Source organism: Hydra vulgaris, chromosome 04, assembly GCF_038396675.1.
Source record: "Hydra vulgaris chromosome 04, alternate assembly HydraT2T_AEP".
NCBI classification, from domain to species: domain Eukaryota; kingdom Metazoa; phylum Cnidaria; class Hydrozoa; order Anthoathecata; family Hydridae; genus Hydra; species Hydra vulgaris.
The window spans coordinates 36,828,992-36,855,927 of record NC_088923.1 but is presented as its reverse complement, the minus strand read 5'-3'; the positions used below and the strand labels follow the sequence as shown (position 1 = coordinate 36,855,927).

Below are 26,936 nucleotides of genomic sequence, written 5' to 3'. Positions count from 1 at the left end.
TATATATATATATGTATATATATATATTCTTGCTACTGAACTGAGAATAAAAACTTCCTTTTGTAAATTTATAAAAAATTTTCTTTCCGCTTTTGGACGTTTTACTTTATGTAATTTAGTTTATTTTGCAATATCATAAACATCATCTTTTGTTTACAAATCAAAGATTTGTAAACAAAAGTTTACTAACACAATTAAAGCTAGAGAAGTATTATTTAATCTAAAAAAAAAGTTTGAAAGAAAATTTTTTTTTATGGGTTTAGAGAAATTGTAATGTAAAGTTAAAAAAAGATTTTCTGTGTCCACCGGATTATGTTATCATCATATTTTTTCAAATTATTAGCTTTTTTTTTTAATTACAATGTTGCCAGTTTTGGTGATGATTTGATTGGTGAAACTAAATTACTTATTTTAGGGAGTTATAAAAGTATGGAAAGACCCCCTGCCACCATATGTTAAAAACAATTTAAAAACAGGATCATTTAGACACCTCCCTAGAAGAGATCGATTTAATGTTCTTTGTAGAGTATACATAGTTCAGGTGATAATTGTTGATAAAATTATAATTTCAATTGATTTCTTAGTTCTTAATTTATAGCATTAGTTCCTAAATTTATGAATTTTTCTGTTGTAAATTTTGTTAGTAAATATAAAAATCTCTTTTTAGGCTATGGGCTTGAAAGCAATGGATATTAGTGGAAAGGTTATATTTTTGATTTAATAATTTTTTTTTAAGCACTTTTTCTAAATAAAGTCCTAAAAAAAGGTTGAGATCCTTTTTGGGACTCTGCATCCCTGCTTAGGTTTCTATCTTATGGTTTATCTACAGGAATAATAAATAAGTATATAATAATGTTTTACATTTATAAAATAATTATGTATTTTTATTGATTTTACAGTCAGATCCTTATATAAGGATTCAAGTTGGAAATAAGATAATTTCAGACCGTGAAAAGTATATTCCTAAAGAACTTAATCCAATCTTCGGAAGGCATGTCTGCTGTATTTTTTTTTTTAATTAATTTTATGGCTTTATAAAAAAAGTTTATTTTATTATTTATTATATATTTATATTATATTATTTATTAAAATGTATGCTAATACGTTTTAAAAGTAAATAAATATATATTATATATTTATTTAATTTTCATTATATCTAGTTCAATATTATAACTATTTTTTAATCTTTTAAACTTATTTTTAATTTTCTGTTGTTTTTTTAAACAACCAATCAATTAAATAAGATTTTAAAATGTATATAATTTTTCTCAAGAGTGTTTGACTGTGAAGTAATCTTTCCTCAAGATAATATGCTAGTTGTCTCTGTTTTTGATTACGATGTTGCCAGTTTTGGCGATGATTTGATTGGTGAAACCAAAATTGATATTGAAAACAGATTCTTTTCTAAACATCGTGCTACCTGTGGAATATCACTTCAGTATCATGTGTAAGTAAATGCATTTGATAAGTAAGTTTCTATACATATTGTTTCTACGGGTTACGTACATTAAGACAATTTTCATTAGCAGCTTAAAAACATCAAAGTATCGACAATGTCGTTTTTCACTTTGATAGTCCCCTGTTAATATATAAATATTGTTAGTAAAAATATTATTTTTATATATCTTTTAAAAAGATCTTCAAATTTTTTTCATTTTAAAGAGTTTTAACTCTATGCAAAATTTACTACATTTATTTTGTGAGACTAATTTAAATTTGGCCAGTTAATTTCTAGGTTTTAATGTTAGTGGCTACTATCCTTTTACTTGTAAAGACTCTTATAGTCATTTGCTTGGGCATATAAGTATATCAATTGAACATAAATAAATAAACATATCCATTGAACTTTGTGACTTTTTTTTGGACAATTCAAATTGCTTACTACATAATGTTGCACTGTGACTTGTGGCTTGTGACTTGTTTTTGACCCTAGCTTGGGCTCATTTTCTTTTTATTGATTTTATCAAATCAACTTATCATTTCTTATCAGCTTAACATTTCTTATTGCTACCTTAAAACTAAATAGGATTCTTTTTATAGTTTTCTCTATGATGGTCTTTGAATTGTTTTTTTTTTTAATCTGCTAAAAGTTGTGCTTCTTAAGCAGAATTTCTGCATAAAAAGCGTGACATGATTAACATTCTCTTATGCAGAATGTTAAAATGATAATCATATCATGAGTGTTTAATTCCTGGATATTATGAAATTAAGTCTTATCTCGTGGTTTTCTTCTTTTGTGTTTTCTGTTACTTCTAAACATGACTTTTTATTATTATTTAATAATAATTTTATTTTTGAATTTTTTTTTTCTTTTATATTTTTTACTGAAACCACACTTTTAAGAACAAATTTTTTTTTTATTGTTTTAAAAAGTTTAACCAAAAAAGTGTTGCCTAATGGTGAGGTTTGTTATTTTCAAATTACTAATCCTCCATCTCGAAAGTTATTTTCTAAAGAATACTGGTGTACTCAAAAAGCACTTTTTAAATGGTTCATCTGTGACATTTCTCAAAATTATTAAAAAATTTCTTTATAGTTGCAGTACTTAAGTTGTACTTGATCACTCTTCTTTTTTACTTTTCAGAGCAAAATATTTTAAGATGTTTAAGATGTAAAAATATGTATTTACAAATATAGTAATTAATTTTTAGAAAAACAATATGATTCAAAGCTGTTTCAAGTTAGACCTTTTGTTATTTTATTAAAATGTTTATTAAGGGTGTGTCATCAAAATTTATATAGGTTTTGAAATATTTAATATAATTCTATAATTACTAATAATCTGAATGGCATTCAAAGCAATTAAGAAGCAGTTAAGTTATTTTAGTTCTTTGAAAATAAATTTTCACAAAAGGAATTTTGTTAATTTATTACTTAACAATAATAAAATTTTAAATTTAAATTTGGTTTTAATTTAAACTACTTTTAATTTTTTTTAGCATTTTTTTACACAATTTCATTAAATATTTATTGTTTTATATTTGGTGTTTATTATTAACAAATAAAAAAGTTCAATAAAATTATTTCATGACCAAAGTCTAACAGAAAATAAATAGGAGCTATCCACAAAGAACATACGCTCATAGGGAAATAATTCATAGGATAAAAATAATTTAAAAAAAAGCATTTTTTTTTTAAAGCATTTTTTTTAATGTTAATTCACCTCCTCAAAGATGAGAAGGCTACTTCAGTCAAGAAGGCTACTTTAGTTATGGATACAACCCTCTCTCAACTCTATAACTCCAAAACACAAACCTTGACAAATAAGATTGGTGCATGGAGAAACAAGTTGAGCACGGTACTAAAAGGGACATGGTGGGGATCAAACTCAGATCTTCTTGCCAATGAGGCGAGCACTCTACCACTACACCACTACCACATATGGGAAGGAGGAAGGCATCAATATAAATGTAAGCACTAATTCAAAAAAATATTCCTAGGTAATGTTTTTTTTCCTAATAAATCACAACTAACAAGTACTTGTTAATAAATGTTTTTGAATAAATAAAAACTTTAAAAAAAAAAAGATAAAGCCATGCTGTTTCATTGTTGTCCATAAATTGCCAGCTAACCAATAAAAAAGTTAATTTTATGACTAAAGATCTTAGTTTTCCAACAAAAAAGAGTGTATGCACAGGGGAGAGGTATAGTGTCTCCTATGCATACACATCCAACCCCTTAAACACTGGTCCTGAATAAGGCAGAAGTGTTTTTCAGGCACTCCTTTTTTTAAGTCCGCATTTTAAAAAAAAGGATATATATATATATATATTTAAAAACATATATATATATATATTTAAAAATATATATATATTTATATATATATTTTTAAAACATATATATATATATATATATATATATATAAATATATATATATATATATATATATATATATATATATATATATGTTTTAAAAGTATATATATAAATATATATTAATAAAACATATATATATATAAATTTAAAAACATATACATATATTTTAAAAAATATATATATATATTTAAAAACATATATATATATATATTTAAAAACATATATATATATATATATATATATATATATATATCTATCTATCTATATATATATATATATATATATATATATATATATATATATTCAAAGCTTCATTTAAATATATAATAAGCCAGACTGACAATCTAGTCTTACATTTCTTGAACAATATTTATAAGTTGGAAAATCATATTAACAATAATTGAGTTATTATTCACCTTGTCACACAAGTTCTTGTTGCAAGCATCTTCCACAAATTAAAATTGTACTTTTTAGATGTGTGGGGCCTAGAGGATAGATTCTTTAGGGAATTTAACAAGTATTGTAGAACTAGAAAAGCATGAACTTGTGCCTGTCATGCTATGCTAATTTGTTATTATTTGAAGCTATGCATTTTTTTATTTTTATATTTTCACATACATTGACTGAGAGGTTATTGATTGTCACTGATTGCAGAAATTAAAATAATAAAGTAAGAATTGAGTGGAGAGAAAAAATCATAGTAAATAATACAAAAAATGTTAAATAAAAAATATAATTAAATTAATTTTTTCCTCTGCAATGCTATTATAGTTTTATAATTCAATGCTTACAAAAGTATTTTTTTGTTATTATAAATATCAAAAAGAGTGTTGCTTATTGCCCTCTTTCCTCCCTTTATTTACTTTATTTCCTCCCTTTGTTTATTTACTTTTATTACAGTTTATTATGGTTTTATAATTCAATATTTATAAAAGGAATGGAATGAACAAGTGGCGTGATCCAATAAAACCAACTGCAATTTTACAACATTTGTGTGAAACATTAAATTTACCTGGACCTGAGTATACTCCTGGGAAATGCAAGGTTGGAAACCTGGTTGCTTGTGGTCATGAGCAAATAATAGATGACAATGGTAAGTTTTTTGCTTTTTCTGAACTTTTATTCATGTTTTAAAAAACTTTTAATAGGTTAAACATTTTTACAAACAAGTTTTATGTTGTATCATGTTTCAAAAAAAAAAACACTAATTAACTAAATATAATTGTTATTAGATAAGTTTCTAATCACAAACCAATATTTCCTACATGATATCATGATAACTTGATATTATATTGACTTAAGTCAATTCTATTTTCTCATGACTCATGATTATGTAAGTTTAGCTCTAATTTTGTTTATTTGCATATTTTTCTATTATGTTTTAAATTGATAAATTGAAAATTTAATGAAAGTTATAGTTTTGTTATTTGTTATTTCTTTATAAATATTCTACTTTATTTCTTTGAAATTTTAAAATTTTTGGAAATTGATTAAGAAAATGATACTTCTTAATGTCAGTACAGCTAGAAGTTAACTTATTTGTATATCAAATACTAATATTCCATATACAGAGTATATATTCCATATATAGAGTATAAACAGTGCCAGACCTATTAGTGCTCATTGTTTACATTATCAAAGCCACGTGAAAAGCTCCTTGTACATAATTATATCATACACTATGTACTATATATATTATATACTATTTACCATATATATCATATACTATATACCATATAGACTACTCAATACATCACTCTTGACTTATATGATATATACCGCATTCTATGTAAGAAAAATAAAAGCATTTGATTATGTCATTATGTTATCACATGATAGTAGTAGTTTCACCATATCAGGCCTTGGCAAGAAGCGAGAGCTTTAGCTCTCGCTCTTGCTCCCCTAAACTGATTTATGGGAGCAATTTATAGCTCTTGCAAAAGCTTTTTTTTTTTCTCTCAAAAGTTTAATTATCATTGTAACTAAAATGAAAAATGCAAAGTCGAAAAAATTAAATTGATTGGATAATAAACAGGCACGGTTTTTGCAAAAAAAAAATTTTATGTCTAAAGAATTTTTTCACGGCGCAATAAATGACACTTGTTATGTGTATATTATTGTTACATTAATGCTACAAACATATGCTTGTAACAAGTATAAAACCAAATTTTGTATTTAATAAGCAATTTTTATATAAATAAACAGATAGATTGTGCAAAAACTAAAAGCTCTTGTAAAAAGCAGTTTAGTGGAGCAGATCGCATGGCTTGCCATGTTCGTTTTAGGAGAGCTTTTCTCCGCTCTCACACTCATTTACTCCTACTGAGGCCTGCCATTTGGTAGTAGTTTCACCATAAGGCAGTAGTTTGTATTACCATGTCTTATTAGCTAATACTATTTATTATCATTCTATACTATGTAGAGATAACATTATTACATTTTTTTTTTAACAGTATTAATTTTTGAGCAATGTTGTTTTTTGTTCTTCTTTTCTAATGCTATTTTTTTATCAGTAATAACTAAACTGTTTTTCTATTTGTTAGATAAAAATGGTGAGACAAGGACACTTAAAAGCTTTTAACAAGGTCTATCATGTTAGTTTTCTCTATTTCTCTTTACATGGTATCCAATTAAAAATGCTCAATATGGTTAACATTTTTTCTCTTCAATTAAAATAATCTTATTAAAAGTATTTTTACATTTATAGTGTTATCGTATTTTCATTGAAATACCTTGTTATTTAGACAATACTCTACTCCATTTTTAGTAACTTCAGGGATACCACAAGGTTCTATTCTAGGCCCCTCGTTATTTCTTGCTTACATTAATGATGGTACTATCAATCTAAACCCTACTCAGCTTTTATTTGCTAATAATAAATTATATACCCAGTTTAAAAATAAACCATATACCCAATTAGTATTTTGAATTGCTTAAAACAGATGGCTAGTCTTAAATATATGACTCTTAGCTATGAAGTTGCTGATTAAATTAAATGCAAATAAAATTCATTTGCTTTGAAGTATTTGTTATGACAACATAATTGTTTAAATCAAAAAATAGTAGAGTTTTTATTTACTCATTTAAAAACTTAAAAAATTACTTATACATTTTATTCTAGGGAAGTATAGACAGTCAAATGAGCCAAGTGCTTTGTGTGCCCTTCATAATTTTTCAGCAATTGATAAATCAAAATGCTTTTCTCTTGTTCCTGAGCATGTTGAAACAAGATCATTGTATAATCCAGAAAAACCAGGAGAAGCACAGGTAACTTTTTATATATATTTTTTATTTTATGTGCCCAAGAAGTCCTCATGGACTTATCACAGAGCACGATGGAAGAGCATTTGAAAGGAAGTTCACACCTTCTTTCTTACCAATGTTATAAAACTTGCCCAGAGATGGCGTTAAATCATGGATCTCTTGCTTCTGAGGCAAGCTCAAAATTTCCTTAACAATTGTTTTGAAAATTTAACTTTAAAAATATTTGAAGATTTTTAAATTAAAAGTTAAGATTTTCAAAATAAAATAATTTTTTATTATGATTTTTGGTATTTCTAATAATAAAAAAAGAACCGTGTCATCAATGCATTGAAAATAAATAATTGTAAAGTGCAATAAGAATGATATTAAATTATAAATAGAAATACTGAAGTTTTATTATTAAAATTTGACAGCACAAAAGCATAGTTTTGTGGCTTTTACTTATTTTGGTTTTTTGGCGATCTTATTTTTTTTCTCTGTGAGAAAATAAATTTCTGCATTTATTAATGTCTATAAAATTACGTTCAGTTCTGCACAGGAATGCTTCTACAGTAACTTTTCTTTTAAACAAAACTATTTATATGATTTTATTTTTTTTTTTATAAAAATAAGTTGTTCAGAATATATACCTTATCTCTTTTTATATACATGTGTTTATATATATATATATATATATATATATATATATATATATATATATATATATATATATATATATATATATATATATATATATATATATATATATATATATATATATATATATATATATATATATATATATATATGTATATATATATATATATATATATATATATATATATACGTATATATAATTTTTTAAGGGAAAAGTGATGTTGTGGGTTGATTTGTTTAGTATGGATGGTCCATCACCAGGGCCAGCTATTGACATAGCTCCAAGAGTACCTATTGCGTAAGTGTTTTATTTGTTTGTGTTTTTTGACTGTCCTATTTTTTTAATCTAGTTAAAGCTTTTTATTAGTTTTTTTAATTTATTTAATTTAAATAAGTTTAATTAATTTTTTTAATTAGCTAATTACACCAGTTAAATAAGAAACAAATAACTTAATAATACAATAACTATTAAATATGTAAATAGTTACCTTGAAACTTTTCAATAGTTTTGAATCATTCTTTGTTTTAAGATAAAAAACATTCTGTTTTTACAATATACAATTATATTTTTTTGTTAATATGTTAATGTATTGTGATCAAGATGGACTAAGTTCAATTCCGACTACATCCTAGGTAGTGCTTAGCTTGTTTCTTATTACATTGTATTTTGTATTTTGGAGAGTTCACAAGTTAGGTTTAAGATACAAAAAAGGTACCAAGTTGTAGAAACAACTTTGGGATATAGTAGCCAGAAAAAAAAGTTATCTTGTTACTATTCAAAAATGACTTATAAATATCGATCTATAATCAATTTATATATAATAGTTGTTTAAGATGTCTAGTACTTTACAGTCTATTGGTATATTTTCCTTTAGTTTTTTGAAATCAGATATTGTTATTGTAGGTACTAATAACAAAAAAAGTGAAACCTTTAAAGTCATTAGTTTCTGAGTTGTTAGAAACCAAGATTAGAGACAAAATAAATAATTGTGTTGATTTTGATTGTCATAAAGGAGTGAATGATATTTGCTGTTAACCTTGACTTGATTACATTTAAAACTTGAAATAATGACATTTATCAGTATAAGTAGTTTTAATTTAAGATTTACTTGTCAAACATGAAAACAGATTATTTTGTTGTTAACGGTGCTAAGCCAAATGCACTACTTCATAGTGGTCATTAATAACAGTTAATGTGCTCAAACCAAATCCTCGCATGGAATTATTAAATCAAAATTCTGTCACACATAAGTGGAAACTGGGCTATTGATAGTTCTAGGATATCAAAGTTAAACAAACTTTGTAGTTGTACTTTGTAACTTTTGTGCCAGTTTTAGACTGGCAACCTTTTCATCTAATTTTGCAATCTTAACTGTTGCAATATAGCTGTGCTGATGTAGCTGTAGCGATGTAACTGTGTCGATTATTTCAGTTAAAAAAAAATCTCTAGAACAATCTAATGTATGCAACATTTTAAAGTAGTCTTTTATGTCTGGTGGAATAATAATTTTATCATTACTTTTAAAATTCAAGATGTAGCGCAGCATGACTCAGTATAGAGAGTCTAGGTTCTTGAAAGTCTAGGTTCTTGAAAGTGGGCAGGATCTATTTTGCCCAAAACATCTTTTTTCCAAAACAGAAATTAATTAAAGAAATTGAAACATAAATGTAAACATTGTAATGAAAGCAGACATAAGTTTTGTTTATACATGCTCAAAATAATGCAAAGATGATGTGGAAAGAAAGCAAATAGGATGATTAAAACTGATCATTAGGTTTGTTTTATTGTAACTTTTTTTAGGAGCATATAAAAAACGTTAATTGTAATTAAAAGTTACAAAACTTTGACAAGTGTTTTTGTTAAATTTGAAAATAAAAAAATTTGCAAGCACCTTAAGCTTTGTAAGTGTAAGCACCTGTGAACAGTATAAAATTGTAGGAAATTTCTAATAACTTTCAATCCAAGCAAATTTTTGCTAAAGTTTTTAAATTGACCAGCTTTCTTTTTTTCTTTTCCTTGTGATTTGCTCTTAAAGTTTGCTAAAAGTTCTATATCTCTGCCATTTATTAAAATATCAAAACCGTTTTTTTTTTTAATTTTGTAGGAAAGATTTTTAAATACCGCAGTTATATTTGCTTATTAAATTGATTTGGTAGTTGACTTTTTCTGTTGCCTCCATAAACATTAGTATGAGAGGAAGAGCAAATGCACAGTGTTTTAAGATAAACGGGTGTAACTTGTTAACTCCATAAACTTTTTTTTTATTAGTTCTGCCTCAATAACATCATCATAAGGTATATCTTCAGGAGTTAAATTAAAAGCAATATCATTGATTCTTGTTTTGAAAAATGGTGTGCACTTTTTATTTTCTTTGACTAAAATGTTTTAGAAATTTATACCCAGATCTCAGAAATTTATACCCAGTAGATCTCAGAAATTTATACCCAGTAGATCTCAGAAATTTATACCCAGTAGATCTCAGAAATTTGTACTCAACAATTTGGAAATTTATATTCTTTCAAATTGTTCCAAGCAGTGAAATAACTCTTTTTGAGTTATTTTACTTTTGATTGGTTGTTGCAGATTTTTTATAGAGTCTTTTACATATTGTTGTGAATTCCTATCTATATACTATTTTTGGGTTCTTCTTAGCTTTATCTACAATCGTTAGTTCATACTTTCATTTTGCTATGAAAATTTCAAGTGAAACTCTTTTTGATAATTTTTTGTTTTGGCTTTTTTCCAATTTGAATTTTTCCATTTACTCAAATAATTTCTATTTTAAATTCTGTTTATTCTCTAATGAGTGAGATAAGATCTTTGTTTAGCCACAAATTCATTGATAATAAATTTGCGCGTGAAGTATTTATAGGTATGTATGTATTCTCTTACATGCTATTTTAGTATAATGGATTCACTCATCATACATTTCTTTAACATTTTTGGTAGGTAAGTCAGTCACATCTTGAAACCTCGAATTCTATTATGATCAGTTTACTATATAGAATGTTCTTTTTATCTGTAGTACATTCTTTGTTTATTTTTAAGAATAAAATCTAAATACAATACCAAATGACCTCTGGATATGTTTCCTAAAAAAAGTTTACCAGCCATGGCACTTCCATTTGATAACTGAGTTCTAAAATGTTTACAGAAGACTCATTTGCTGTTTGAAATTTTGACAGCTGGTATAAGTAATTGTCATTTTGATAATTCTTTAATTGAGTGTGTTGAACTATTAGACCAAATAATCTCAAGAAATTTTTGCTGAAGGAAAACAAGAAAAAAGGTTCTGTTGGCAATCAAATAGGTTGTAAGTAACCAATCAAATTGGTTGTAAGTAACCAATCAAATAGATTGCAACCAAGTAAGTTAGATAAGCTTGTCAAATAGTTCAAAACCTAACTAGGACATTTTGACGATAATAAATAAAAAAAATGTAAATACAGAGGTTTCAATGATTGTTGCGAGTGGTCACATTTTTTATTTGAAATTCTTTTTTTATTTAAAGTAAACTATTCTTTACTTAATCAGACCGTTTTTTTGCCATAATATTTATTTTCTATAGTAGGTTTTTATTGTAACAAATATTAAGTCAAAATCAATTAAACACATTCAAAGCTTTAATTGCCTTTTAAAAATTTTGTTAGCTTATTTTAAAATATGTTCAAAATGTTGTAGTGCGTTTTTTTGCCATAATATTTATTTTCTACAGTAAGTTTTTATTGTAACAAATATTATGTCAAAATCAATTAAACACATTCAAAGCTTTAATTGCCTTTTAAAAATTTTGCTAGCTTATGTTCAAAATGCGGTAGTGGTGTAGTGGTAGAGCGCTGGCTTCATAAGCGAGAGGTTCCGAGTTCGATCCCCACCACATCCCTGGTAGCACCGCGCTCAACTCAATTCTCTGCACAGTGGCCTTGTTCGTCAAGGTTCATGTTTCAGAGTTGTAGAGTTAAGAGAGGGTTATACCACAAATAAGTAGCCTCCTTGTCTGTAGTGGCCTTCTCGGCCTTGAGTAAGTGAATTACCAAAAAAAAAATGTTTATTCTGGAAAAATACAATATCATGAATATATGTGTAATATAATAAATATAATGCAGCATCATAAATAGAAAAGATACAAAAAAATTTAACAATATTTTTAGTAAAGTAGCAGTAAAAATGTAAATAAACAAAAAAAAGTTAAATAGAAATTATTTAAACAATGAAAAGTAAAAGAGATGCAACCTTACAATGATGGAACAGAGGTCTAACTTAACTTACAAAGGATTTTCAAATTTTGTCTAAAAAAGAAAGTATATTATTAGAAGAACCAGCCCATATATGATAGCAGTATTCCATACATGGATGGAAGAGGTAGAAAATTGAATCATGAGAAGAAAAAAAGGTGAGTATGATAGTGACAACTGTAGCGGATTTGACTTGGATTAGTGCAATCAACTGGATATGTGGTATTCATGATAGATCATCAGTAAAAGATAACCAGAGAAGACATGAGTTGTTGACTGAGTTAGCGTTTAGTCAATGATTTTTAATTTAGACAAATGCTAGTACATGTTTTTCCAAAAGCATTGATTTGTAAAACAGTGCAACAAAATTTTAATTGATGACAACTTTAATGACTCTTGCTTAATGATGACTAATGAAACAGGCTTCACTTATATTTTTAAAAAGTCTGATTTTGATCTTGTTGTTGTTGTTTATAACTGTTTTCTGAAGAATAATTAAGTAGCAAACGCTATTTCAAACTCCCATGCTGTTTTTGGTTTTCTGAAATGCACATTAGAATATTAAATGCTGGAAATATTTTATGTTGTTGACTAATTTTTTGTTTAATGGGGATCATTTTTATTGGAAAATATAAATGCTCTTGAAGCTATTCAAAATTGATCCACAAAATTTATCTTATCTCTTTTTGAGACATAGAACTAAAGACTGCTGCTCGGCTTGACAGCATCATAGTAATCTTGTTATTGAACAATTTACCACGGCACATGTAAAGTAAAATGAATTGGCTCACCATTAGGTTTTTTTAACTGCATTTGGGTACCAGTAGTTGTTAAATGTGTAGCTTGCAAAACATTTTTATATAACTATGTGACAGCCAATTGGAGTGCACTACCTCCCTATCTCATTAACATCAATAAAAAGTATACTAGAAGTTGTGATTGTAAACAACTTCTTTTGTAAAGTTCGGCAGATTTTTTCATTTACATTGCATTGTTGTCCAACAAAGACTGTTTTTTCACTTAAAAATGCTTTGTTTTCAGTCTTAGACTTCCACAGTAGTTTGGCTTCAATCATGAATCTATCATGGCAGAGATTGGAGACTTTCCCTGCTCTCAGATGTGTTTTTTTTTTCTGTTGTAGAATATATTTAATAAAAATAATACAACAATCAATTTAAAAAATGTTTTAACTAATAAACAAAACATGTGACTCAATACATAAAATAAGCTTCCACTAACCAATCACTAACTTTGTGTAGAAGTATTTTTTTATAATAACTTATCATACGCAGTAACCACATAACATAAGAAATAAAATTATTGGATCAAAAATAATTTCTAAAGAAACACTAGAATTTCTCTGAAAGTAAACAAAAACAACTTTGTAATGTCAACTTAAGTATAAAAAAGAAATAGTGTACAAATATGAAAGACGTAAAAATAGTGTACAGGCATATATTCTTAAAAATAAACCTGAGCATTTTATTTTCTTTCTCTTGCAAAAAAGTCTGTTTCAAGAGGAAGAAAAAAAATAAATACTTAGACAAATTTAAGTAAAACAAAGAGAAATCATTATGCCTAAATATAAGCATGAGTTTTTCAATAAAATAATTGAATGTGCTACAATTGAAATAAACATAAATTTAGTTCCTTTAATTTAAAAATAAAAATTTGGATCCTGGAAAAATTATATAGGTTAAAAGTAATTCAAAATAGAAATAAGAAATTAAAAATTATTATGTGAAAAAGAAAAACAGATAGACAGGAACTTTTATATTGTTATAATTGTGGTATGTGCTTTTGTGAATTAAATGAAGGTTTTCAATAAATACCTTTATTTTCATTAGATACCTTCCTTAATTTGAACTTTTACTTAGAGCAAGCTCCATCAATGTACATACATACATACATACATACATACATACATACATACATACATACATACATACATACATACATACATACATACATACATACATACATACATACATACATACATACATACAACATACATACATACAAGGTCCTGTTTAATAAAACTCAAACATATATAAAAAAAAGATAAGTTAGTTAAGAGAATAAAGTAGTAAAGATAAACAAAATAATGAATCTAAAAAAACACATAATTTTGAATTTAAATCATACATAAAATTTACAAAAATCAAATATGATAAAAGTTCTGAATATTAAAAATATTCAGAATAAAAAAAAGAGAGATAGAGGCATTGTATTTGTGACTTTCTTAAATGTTTTTAGCTATGAACTTCGCTGCATTATTTGGAATACTGAAGATGTCGAGCGCACTGAGTTTAATTTTTTATTTGGTCAAAATACTGCAGATATTTATGTGAAAGGGTAATTTACATTTTTTTTGCGTGTGTTGCTCTTTTGCATTTGCATTAATTCTTATTATTGAAATTTATTTAACGATAAAAAAATAAATTTTTTTAATCTAGAAATGTTAAAATGTATGTTTAAAAGTTGTTTGAAAGATGTTTGTCTAGTACAGTCTAGTTTGCCTAGTAGTAGTATTTTGTTAAATTCAAGAAAATTATATTTTTCACTTGACTTTTTTTTAAGTTTTACATTCCATGAAAACATTGCATGTCAGTCATTATAATTTGAGAAAATTTACTGTTATATAAAAAAACCCCAATTTTATTTTAATTAAAACTAGAATTTAAAAAAAGTCACAAACAAATAGTTTTTATTTGAGATAAAAATTGTTAGAAACTTTGGTTAAATGCGACTAAGCACCAACTTTGAGAATTTAAGTGCAAATTAAAATATTCCAAAAACATAATTGCAGAAATTTCAAATTAAAGTATAAACTTGATTGCAATTTAATTAAAAAAAAAAAATTTACAATATGAAAATAATCACATCAGTTGAAAATATCTCAACCAAAGCAGTTTTAAAATTTTTTAATGTTTAACCCAAGGTTTTGAAAAAAAAGTATTTAATGGAGCTGTAAGCTATTTTTAGTACAAGGCTTAAAAAGTCTAATCCCAGGATTTTGGAGTTGTTAAAACCGCAGGATCATGATATTTGGGAACCCGGGATTCTCAATGTTAGTCTTTAAATAGCATACTATTTCCTGGTTTTACATTGGTTTTACATTGGTTTTAAAATGCTTTGATCCACAATCTAGTTATACTTTTCCCTAAAAATCTCATTGAGTTAAGCATTAAGTTTTCAATAAAAAATCTATTTGCTATAAATTCAACTAATAATTGGTGTTTTTAAAATAAAGTAAAGGTAATAAATATTAAGTGTAAAAATTTATAACAAGTACTGTCAGAAAAATTACATTGCTTTTTAAATGACCCTTCCTTTTTTTGAAGTCATTGTATAATAATCTCTATTTTATGTGCAATATTTTAAAAAGAAGCCTTGTGGCTGAGTTAAATCTTTTGCAAAATATACAAAAGCGTTATTGTTTTCTATTGATCAGTTTATCACTCTTTTAATGAAATGACTAGCTTGGTGATCACCAATAACAAATTTAACACTGTTAAGACGCTGCAGTGTAAAAAATAACTGAAAAATCGATTATGTCAGTTAGTTGATCCAAACAGATTTAAACAGATTTATTTTTTGGACACATTTTTAAAGTTTAAAGATTATAAAAGTGATCAGAGATTTAAAAAAAAAAATAATGTTCTCTAATGTAAAATTGCAAAACATTATAAATATACTTCTTTCTTGGTATTTTTAGATATTAATCATTTAAATTTTTCTATTAATGGATATTCATATATATGTTTGATTATTTTTTAATTTTATATTTCAATAGAATTGATATTTTCTATTGAATATTATTGAAGTTATTTATAAACATTTATTGTATTTTTTTATAAACATTTATTGTAGTTTTTTAGATTATTATACTTGTTATATTTTATAAAAAAATAAATGAAAACTTTTAAAGATTTCTTTAACATTTTTGAACATGTTTTAATAATGCTATTTCCTTAAGAGTTTAAGTAATTGTTTCAATCTGATGCCCTTTATGGCATTAATCTATTTAGCAGACCAGAACTGTGTACTTTAATACTTTTATTACTTAATTTTTTTTTAACTTTTTTTTAACTTTAGTTGGATTAAAGGTTTGCAGAAAAATAGTCAGTCAACAGATGTCCACTATGCTAGTTTGACAGGAGAAGGAAATTTTAATTGGAGGTTTATTTTTCCATTTAAGTTCTATAAAGCTGAAGAAAAAATTGCTATTGTTAAAAAGGTTTGAATCAATTTCATTGGTCATTGCAATTTTATTAATCTTAAAGACTTTCAGAAATTAAACAAGAATTCAGTTAATTTGTTTTTAAAAATTTTTAGGCTTCTTTGTTTTCATGGGTTGATTGTGAAGAAAAAGTTCTACCTAGATTAATTTTACAGTGTTGGGATTCAGATATTGTGTTCAAAGACGATCATATTGGTGATTATTTTTTTACTGATTATATTTTTATTTGTTTAATCTTTTATTATTTTTTTATTTCTACTAAATTTATCATTTAATAATTTTTTTATTTTTATCACTGCCTAATGTTTTGGTCTAATGCTTACTGTTCTTTCTTAATTTTTTTTTTTTTTCTTTCTTTTTTTTCTTTCTTATTTTAATGTTTTTTTCTGCTTTTCTGTTTTTGATTATTGGCTGCTTGTATATTTATATATTATAACTTTATTTTAATTTTTTTGTTTTTTTAAACTGGTTATTTTTTATTTGGGTAACCAGTTGGGTTGTAAAATCTTTCCATAGGAAATGTTTCGGACCCCAAAAAAATATTTAAATTAAAGTTAAGTTTTTGAAAAACTATTGAAAAGTCTTTCTGAAAAGCTCTTTTTCAAATTTTTTTAATTTCAAACTAAAATGATTTTAATTTTTTGTTTCTGATTATTGGCTATTTGTTGTTTGTTTTTTGTTTTATTTTGATTTCTTTTTTTTTTTTATAATCTGGTTAAAAACTGGTCAAATTAATTATTTTTTATTTGGGTTTAAAATTTTAATTTATTTATTTTTAATGTTTAAAAATTTTTTGAAGGTGATCTTGAATTAAACCTTACTAGCATACCTCGCCCATCCAAAACATCAATGCTGTGTGATGCAAAAATAATGGAAAACGAAGACACAGAATCAATTTTTCGGAAAAAAAAAATGAAAGGTCAGTTTATAACAAGCGTTTTTTTTTACTCAAAAATTAATAATTCTTAAAGTAAAAATAAAAACAAAAAGTATTTAGGAGTTGATTAATCAGATTTTAAATGTATTAAAGGTGCAGATCATTTTTAGAGCTACACTCATTACTTTATCACACCCTTTTATCACACCCTTTTATACAATCATAACACCAGATTTATAAGTTATTAATTTTACTAATAATTTATAAATCTGATTTCATACTTTTTTTTGCTTACATTTAAACAAAACTTTTTTTTGGAATATAAGTTTAGGCTAGGAGGTATTATTTATTTTTAAAACCAAAAAATCCAGAGATAAGTGTTGAAAGTAAGGTCATATTATAACTGCTGTTGCAACCAAACATTCAAAGGGAAACCAAGCATTAATCATTCTGCCACTCAAAATTACTAATAATTAGTTACCCTTTTAAGTAAATTTCCCAGAGAAATCAGAAGGCTAACCTTGATCATATTTATTTATCTCGAAACTTTATTTTTTATCTTTTTTTAACTTTTAATGACACTTCAAATTTTTTTTAGTATTTAACAAGCATAAATTGATAAAAATTCAATTTTAATAAGATTTTTAAGCTATGCGTTTATTTCTAATCGTAATATATAAAAATGTACACTAATAGTTAAAATGACAAGCTGGGTACGGGAGGGAAGGGGAGGGAGGAATGCTAATGGGTAAAGTATTATTTTTTTTAGTCCATTTTTATGATTAGTTCCATTCTACATTTTTTTTAGTAGTGTTGTATTGATTAATGTAACAAACTATTCAATTTCAACAACCTAAAAGTGTGTTAGTTATGGTTACGACTTTTTAACCTTTTGTGAAATAATAATTTCCTGTGTCTTAAATCGATGACCTTTGGCTCAAAAGTAATGAAACTGGGTTTTATTTTGATAAATTTTTAAAATGGGTAACCCAAAACACAAAATTTTTAAAATAGTATATAAGTAGTATTAGCATTATGACTTTCTGAAACCTAGAACTTTCTTGAACCTTATGGAACTTTCTAGAATTTTCTGGACTGTTCGGATATTTTTTGAAATTTTTGAAACTTTTTAGAATTTTCTGGAGTCTTTTAGAAGTTTATGGATATTAGCAGTATTTTAGACTATATAAGCTTTTAGACTATATAAGCTGCCTGAGCAACGTTAGTAATTATATATGAAACTGTAGAAACTTCTATATTATTTGACTGCCATCTGCACTGTGTGGCAGATGGCAGTCAAATAATATAGAAGTACAACAGCACTTATATTACTATTATTATTGACTTTCAGAATTATATTCGAGTATTATCTGCAATCATAATGTCCTATAAGTAAAATATTTTCATTACTGAAAGAAAAAAGACGATCTGGATGATGAATCTCGTACAATTTTATTGGTCGTATAAGAAAAAAAGAACCTTTCCACTTCACTGGAAGATAACAGCAGAATATCACTGGAATGGCTCTGCAGTGAGAGAGAAAAGATTGTATCATCTTCAGATTAAAAGCAAAGGACAGGTCGGGTATACAACTGGGAAAGCTGCTAGTTCGAAAAAATTATCCATCCGTTCAACAGAAGAAAAATTCTGAATGTCCTTGAAGCCTATATAATAACAGCAATGGCAACAGCAATAATGTCAACTTCCGAATCCGATTCTGCGGCAGAATATCAAGACTCTGAAGATTCAGAAGAACTGTCTACAAGTACCTGCAATAACTACAGCAAAAATTTATTTTTATATCTGAAATGTTCTCAAAATATCATATATCGGAAAAAAAAAATTTAAATACAGAAGTTAAATAGTTTGTTTTTAAATGATTAACTTAGAGATAAAAAAATAAAAAAATTAAGTTTTGAGTTTTTTCAAAATACTTTACTTGAACTGCATTTTATTTTCACCAATCTGAGCCAGTTTATTTTTACCAATTTAAACTAGTTTATTTCCACCTATTTAAACCAGTTTATTTAAAAAAAATATAAACAAGTTTAGCTGCCTCTGCCTAAATAAAAGTTTAGCATTTATTTTGAGGCCATTTTCTTTGTACCCTGATGTCTGGCAATTGATTATTTTTCCCCTTTTATTTAACTTTCCAGATTACCCATATCCTAACATTCTGCTAAAAAAGCAATCATGTGCTATTAATTATCTTATGAGCTTATCTATATGATTGAGACCCAACTATGTCTAGCCAAGTTAATATGGGGTTACATATCTAGTCTTTAAAATAATTTAAAAACCAACAAATTTAAATACAACATGAAAATTTTTTAAGTTCCTGATTTTTAAATAATTATTTAATTTTTGAATGATAATTTAATAGATTTTAGGGGTAAAAAAAGCAAGTGTGGCCATTTGAACTTACAACTACTGTGCATTAGAATGCAAAAATGACATAAGAACATATTTATTTCCACGTGACGACTTTAGGTGGTGAACGTTATAAACAAAATTGCTTCCATACGTATTACAATTTTTGACAATTTTGAACATCTTTTAGTAATTTTTGTGCATAGGTTTAATCAAATAGAAACAACAATAGACATTGTCATAAAATGTTTGCATATAAATGGTTTTAACGCGATTTTCTAAGCGACTTGATAAGAACTAACCTAATAAATAAAATATATTGCTTTTATTGGACACAATAAGAACAAGTTGCACCTAGTTGCCCAACATTTTCATTCATCGACTTTAATGGATATTTCAGGTTGTGTACATACAAAAAGTCCTTTGGTCTCAAGTTGTTTATTTTTCACTTTTTAGTCCATTTTTAAAATGTTGTTTTTAAAAAGTTTTTTTTTTTATATTTTTCATTAAGATGTTATTTTTAATAAGTCTTTTTTATATATTTTTTTTAATATATTGTATATTTTATATATTGATTTTTTTTTTTATTCAATAGCGATTCTATTTATGTTAAACTAAAACGCTAAAAGTTTGTTGTTTATTGTTTGTTTTAATTACTTTTCTTAACGATTTCATTTATCTAAATTATAAATTAAAGTTATAATATATAAATTTATAAATTAAAGTCTCTTTGCGTTGTTTGTTTTAATTACTCTTTTTAACGATTTCTTTTATTATTACTGCTGACCTCGTGTTTGTTTTGCGCGAACACCAAAAAATAATAATAATAAACAAACCGACAAGAAAGCAAGTTAAATAAAATGTTGTAAAAAGAGCATTAAAAAATGTTTATATTGTTAATTGAACTCGGATGAAGAAAAGTAATTTTTTTTAATGTTTACGTTTTCATAGCAATTTACGGATTCTACCATTTCGAATGCCGTAATAAGGCATGACGTAAATATTAGTAAATATTTCTTCACTAATGTAAAAACTACATCATTCTCTTGGCACGTCTTCGTAATGATTTTCTTATAAAATTCTTAATTATCAAAAATTCTTTAATGATTTCTTCTTAAATTTCGCAATGTTATCACCTCATTCAACATGACTGCCGATGCGATTGTTTTTGTTGACGTCAGAGCGACTTAATCAATAGCCACCATATACATATTTTTTGGAAATATTAAGACTTACCTTACCTTGATGACCATACCAGTTTGTGATAACTTCCCTTTCTCCTACTTCTTACCAAAAAAAAATTTCTCTTTCTAAAAAGCAGGGCTGTGGAGTCGGAGTCGTGGAGTCGCAACATTTTTAGCGGAGTCGGAGTCGCTAAACAAAATCGCGACTACAACTCCAATAGTAAAACTTCTCGGTATTGCACGTGCATGTACAAAATATTCAATTAACCTTATATTCATATTAAACCTTCAAAAAACTTTCAAATATTTGGCACATAAAAAAAAAATTTTAGTTATCGCGTAATATTTTTTAAAGAATTCAAAGAAAATTTCAGCGTTAGAGTGGAATCAGAGTTGGTCCGTTTTTTTTACGACTACACATCTCTGCTAAAAAGTAAAACAACTTTTTGACACCTAATTTGACTATATCTAAGGTTCACACAAAAACAATTACTTTTCACTTTATATTTCTTTCATAACTTCTAAAGGTTTAAGAATATGTAATATATTGTTGGTATTAAAAGGTTTAAAATGTAGATCTCAAATTGACCGACGGTTTTAAGTCAATAATTGGTTGCTAAATTGCTTCTTTAAATCTACTTTTCGACCAAGTTTGAAAAAATCTTGACGAGCTCTGATTAGCTTTGTGTTTACCGGGTGGTTAATAGAACATAATCATTGTGAAGAAGTGTGTTGCAAAATGGCGTCATTTCTACACTTTTTTTTAGGTTTCACGTCTTACAATTTATAACAACGAGTTGGTGTGGTTTATTTCATACTGTTTTGCAAAATTTTTTAAATTCATTTTTTGTTGTATCAGATAAATCATTATCATTATAAATTCGGTTCAAATTTTTTAAGTTTTGTACAATATATACAACAGCAAAGTTACTTTTTACTAAAGGTTTTCCAAAGTTTTAGAGCTGGCTACAATCGTCTTTTAAAAAAAGTTATTAACATCTATAGGTTGGTGGCCATTCATTTTGAATGAAGAATACGAGTCAAAAATTGTTGGCAAAGTTGAAGTTCAGTTAGAATTACTAAACGAGGATGAAGCTTTGGCTGAACCTGCAGGATTAGGCCACAATGAACCAAACTCTCTACCTTTACCAAAGTATGTAATATCATTAACTAAAAGCATTTTATTGAATAAATTAATTTTTTGGTTTGATTTTAAAGTAAAGTTTAAAAAAGTCTGGAAAGGACAACATAGTTAAAAAAAAATACAACTTAACGTTTTTGTTTAGTCGACCTGATGTAACAACCCAATGGTTAAAGACTCCTCTAAAAGCTTTAAAGTATTTTTTCTGTGGGCAATACAAGTTTTTCATTGGAAAAATTGTCATCATTACTGTTATATTAGCAATTATGGCGCTTTTTTTATATGCCATCCCAGTAAGAGTATTACCATTTTTTTTTTTTTTTTTATCTTTATGTTTTAATGCTTGTCGGTTTATATTTTTTTACAAACGCGTTTAATGCTCCTAATGATTTTTTATTGCGTTTATCAGGATGCCATAGTTGGTAAATTGTTTAGCAAATTTGGAAACAAAATACTATAATGCAAGAATGAATTTTACACCAGCAATAATAATGGCCTGAAAACTAAATACTACATGTTATAATCTTAAAGAACTTGATAATTCAACTCTAAAGCATTTTTTTGATTCTCTTAAAGGCGTGGTTAAATTACCAGTAGTGGCGTGAGTAAAAAAAGTATACTTTTTAAATACAGAATAATAACAAAGAAAATGAAATATTTTCCTCAACAACTTGATATTTTACAAATGATGTTAAGTCTTATACGAAATGATGTTAAGCGAAATGATGTTAAGCATTGTACGGAATGATGTTAAGCATTGTACGGAAAGTAGTGTTTCCAACTTTGAGTTTCCAACTGAAAAATTGATTATTATTGAGCTAAAACTAAAGAAATTTGTTATTACTTGATAATATATTAAAGGATTATTTAGTTTAACAGGGTATACATCACAGTATTGTAGAGAAGACGGTTTATCTACCTGTAATTGATAAAAGTAATAATCCAAGTTTTGTATAGAAGTTTATGGTATATTATATTAATTATGTAAATATTATACTATAATCATAATAAATATGAACTATATTAATTGTAGGTTTATTTCTTTGTTACATAGATCAAGAACTATTATCGTTACTTTTATTCAGCATTTTATTTTATGTCGAATAATATCAAAAATAAATAATGCTTTTGCTAATTATTTTTACAACAATAGAATAGTACCATGAACTATTCCACTCATAGTCATGAAAGAACGAATCATTCTGGGTCAATAGTCACATTATTTTCGCTTTGAACATTTAGAATATGTTATCAAAATTTATAAATTGTTGCTTTTATTTTTAAATTTCGAGGTTTGTGCAGCAGATGTGTTTTTTGTATTAAAAAACTTTAAAGATTTAATTATATCCCAAAAAAAAGTTAGAGTTAAAATAGTATCATAATTATTGCTATACTTTATATATATATATACTTATATATATATATATATATATATATACTTATATATATATATACATATGTATATATATATATATATATATATATATATATATATATATATATATATATATATATATATATATATATATATATATATATATATGTATATATATATATATAATATATATATATGTATATATTTTATTAAGGTTGGTGGCCGTTTATTAAAATTGGTAAGCTAGTTGGAAAAGTTGAAATGGAATTAACTTTGTTGACGGAACAAGAGTCAGCGGATGATCCTGCTGGCTTAGGAAGAGAAGAACCAAGTGGACTTTTATTTCCAAAGTAGGTGTAAACACGTTGGCAAATTTAACAGGAAGTTTGGTGGGTAACCTACCAAATTTGAAGTTTAGTTGGTTGACCCACCTTGCTCGTTATCGCAAACTTATGCGACCAATTATGAGTAGTTATAAATCTGAGTGAAACTATTATAATATGTAGTTACACCATTTAAAAAAAGGTGTAACTGGCTATATTTATTTTGCCTAAAATCAACACAGCAGAGTATAACTTTCAGGTTTTTTCAATATATCAGACCTTAGTTGCAAAAACTAAATATACTTTCAGACGTATTTATTCTTAGCAACATTATCGAAATTCATGTTCAAAAACAATGGCATCAGTTTAAATATAAAAAGGAAGGAAAAAAGCAACAGAAGGAAAAAGAAGTTGAGCTGACAACAATAATTGTTGACAGCTGGACAAAAAAAAAATTTTAACATATTGTATATCATCACAAATAAATAATAATTATAACATAGCTGTCCTAGTTTATTATGTAGCATTATTGATTTAAAAATTGTTAGCGGAGGAAATATAGTGAAAGTTGGTTTATTTTTGAAGCAATAAAATACTCTGTTGTGGTTAGATGTCTAAGGCTTGAATATAGGATTTACATATTTATAGGCGGATTTAGATTTTAGCCTATTAAGTGAAATTGATTTTAAAAGTTAAAAATTGAAATAATAAAATTACTTATAATTTATTTGTAATTGAAACAAATATTTTTTAAATTCTATTTATAATTATAGACAAAAAATAATTATTCGCAATTACATTATGGTATTTAATGTATGTAATTAGTATACTGTCTCCAAACATGGTCATTAATACTAATGGCCTCTAATGCTAAAATACATAGTTGTGAGAGCCAGACCTTCCAGTGTGTAATTTAAAATTTTAAAATTATATATCTTTAAAATGAATTAAATTCAATTTTGAAAAAAAATCTTCTTTATAGCCGCCCGGATTTAATGATGAACTGGCTTATTTTACCGATAAGAACTTTAAGATATGCGTTATGGGATTCGTACAAGTTCAAGATTGCCAAAGCGGTTTTTATGTTCATTTTGCTTGCTGTCTTGAGTTTGTTTTTGTATTATATGCCGGTAATGTTGTATGCATTTTACAATTGTTTGTTTTTTATAATATTTCAATACATTAATATGTTTTGAACAAAATAATTTTTACATTACATGGTTTTTTTTAGAGTACGATTGTAAAGAAAATTGTTGAGTAGACATATGGTGTTTGATTACGGGTGTCTCTCGGGTTTAACTCTGTTAAATGCAGATTTTTTTGCATAATTTTTTAACGAATAAAAGATGACTTAATTTAAATAAATCATCTGCTATCCGTTGACTCAAAGGTCTATTTGATTTTTGTTCTAATATATAAAAATAGCTTAATTTGTAGTTTGAAAAACGTAATAAAATTTTAAGCGTGTTAAAAAATAGTTAATGTAGGAAAGCAAAATGGTGTTTTTTGTTTGTGTTTTTATTTCTGACTTGTAAACTTTTTATCCTCGATTAAGCACATTTTTAATTTTTTGTAATTAAAAAAAATAAATTATCATTATGGACAATATTTCCACTGATAACAAGCAAAACTATGTGTTCAAAGATTCATTAAGATAATCGGTAAGACTCCAAAGAATAGGTTAATACAAATTAGCTTGAGGTATTATTAATCATATTGTTGACTTATATTAAATAGTTATATTGTTGACAAACTAGTTATAAAGAATACACATCTAGTTTGTTTAAAATTGTTAATTACTCATTTAATAAAAAATACATTTTAAATTTTAAGATGTTGGCGTGTTGTCTAAATGCTGGTCTTTACTGTAGTATTTAAAAAAGTAATAAATTAAAATAAAGAAAAAATAAACTGTCCCAAGGTATATATATATATATATATATATATATATATATATATATATATATATATATATATATATATATATATATATATATATACACGCACACACACAGTACTGGAAAAATTATTATGGGTTTTAAGAATTGCCACTAAGTTCCATTAATTGAGACATCCAAAAAGTTTTCAGTGGACAATGATATTCTTTTTTTTTTAATGTATATACAGTAAAGGGACTATTTTATTGTCAAATAAAATCCATTTAGATCTGTTTTTTTAATTTTAGTCTTATTTAAGGGCTAGACAAGAAAAGTTGCTGAAATTTACCTGTAAATTCTGAAATATGTTAAGTTGAGTTCGCGTCACTTTCTTTTACTCTTTGTGGTGTACGGTGTACTTAATATTTACTTGGACTCTACAAATTATAAAATGTGAAAATATTTCTTACGAAAAAAAAAGTACACCAGAAACGGATTGCATTTTCGAAACCACCGTACTTTATTCTGTTGTGACCTAGATTTTGAAAATATTCTGTCGACGTCTTTCAAAAAGTTTTGGTGTTCAAAATAGGTAACTTCCAGAGATGGTGCAAATTTTAAATTTTGTTATATTGATACTGGTATCAAATAAGAATGTTGTACAAAAATTTACAATGATAGGTGCCTGGGAACAATATTCATCTGAAAAATCATGAACCATTGTCCCAAATGTGGAAACAAAAAAAAAAAAAATTTTTTTATGCAATATCTTAAAATAGATCAAAAGTGATCGGGAAAATTAATTTATCTATATAAGATTTCTTATCGTTCATAAATGGCAACAAAGGAAAGTTTGAAACCCCCTCTATTTGAGGGGTTGTCAACTTTGTGAGGTCATAACTTTTGAATGTTGAAATTGTTTTTTACTAAATGCGAATTTTACAGATGAATTTTAGTCAAATTTTATTGCCTCCTTCTCTAAACAATATTTTGACTTTAGGGCCCCAATTTGAGGATAATATTATTCACAAACTCTGACCATCATGATTTTTTTTTAAACATGTTATTTGTGTTAATTTGAAAATGGATATCTGGAGGTTACTTATCTTAAAGAACAAAAAATCTTGAAATGGATGTCTTAGTATATATTCAATTGTTTTTTAATTAGAGAATGGTTTAAACGACACATGCTTACATTTATACTTATTAATGCTTACATTTATACTTATTAATGCTTACATTTATACTTATTTCCATTTACAATCAATAAAAGTTTATAAAAGAAAAGCATATATATTATAAGATACTTAAGATATTAAAGTAAAAATGTTAAAGAAGGTATGTCGGTAGTTGTACGTAACAGTGGCTTTTAGCAGACTATGTGGATAGTCTTTAGGCTACTAGAAACTTTGTATCCACACTCCCAAAGCTGTTTAAAAATCATAATGAACAAATTCAGAGGCCTGTTCAGACCAAAAACATAATCCTTTATTTGGATTGGATTTTTACGTAAGGGAAAGAAATTCACATGTATGCTTGATAAGAGCAAGCACTCGTAGACCAAGTTTAGCATAAGCATCTTTGTATTCGTTAA

At 26.0% G+C, this 26,936-nt stretch overlaps 1 protein-coding gene across 6 annotated transcripts in view; it reads left to right on the top strand.

Annotated features, from left to right (window-relative positions):
* The window catches only part of LOC101239749 (otoferlin), a 209,604-nt gene extending 184,642 nt beyond the window's left edge, over positions 1 to 24,962 (top strand). For 3 of the 6 annotated variants that reach the window (XM_065796214.1, XM_065796217.1, XM_065796218.1), the window contains 14 exons: positions 416 to 541; positions 668 to 703; positions 900 to 991; positions 1,274 to 1,447; positions 4,752 to 4,909; positions 6,938 to 7,083; positions 7,926 to 8,014; positions 14,209 to 14,307; positions 16,051 to 16,192; positions 16,291 to 16,390; positions 16,995 to 17,114; positions 23,357 to 23,492; positions 24,448 to 24,595; positions 24,697 to 24,962. In XM_065796214.1, the coding sequence (XP_065652286.1) occupies positions 416 to 541; positions 668 to 703; positions 900 to 991; positions 1,274 to 1,447; positions 4,752 to 4,909; positions 6,938 to 7,083; positions 7,926 to 8,014; positions 14,209 to 14,307; positions 16,051 to 16,192; positions 16,291 to 16,390; positions 16,995 to 17,114; positions 23,357 to 23,492; positions 24,448 to 24,595; positions 24,697 to 24,726 (1,596 nt within the window). In that variant the 3' untranslated portion in view covers positions 24,727 to 24,962. Of the gene's footprint in view, positions 1 to 415; positions 542 to 667; positions 704 to 899; positions 992 to 1,273; positions 1,448 to 4,751; positions 4,910 to 6,937; positions 7,084 to 7,925; positions 8,015 to 14,208; positions 14,308 to 16,050; positions 16,193 to 16,290; positions 16,391 to 16,994; positions 17,115 to 21,631; positions 21,780 to 21,912; positions 22,061 to 22,176; positions 22,367 to 23,356; positions 23,493 to 24,447; positions 24,596 to 24,696 lie in introns of those variants that run through there. The other 3 variants (XM_065796213.1, XM_065796215.1, XM_065796216.1) reach the window with 1 other exon arrangement.
* Positions 24,963 to 26,936: the final 1,974 nt, after the last annotated feature.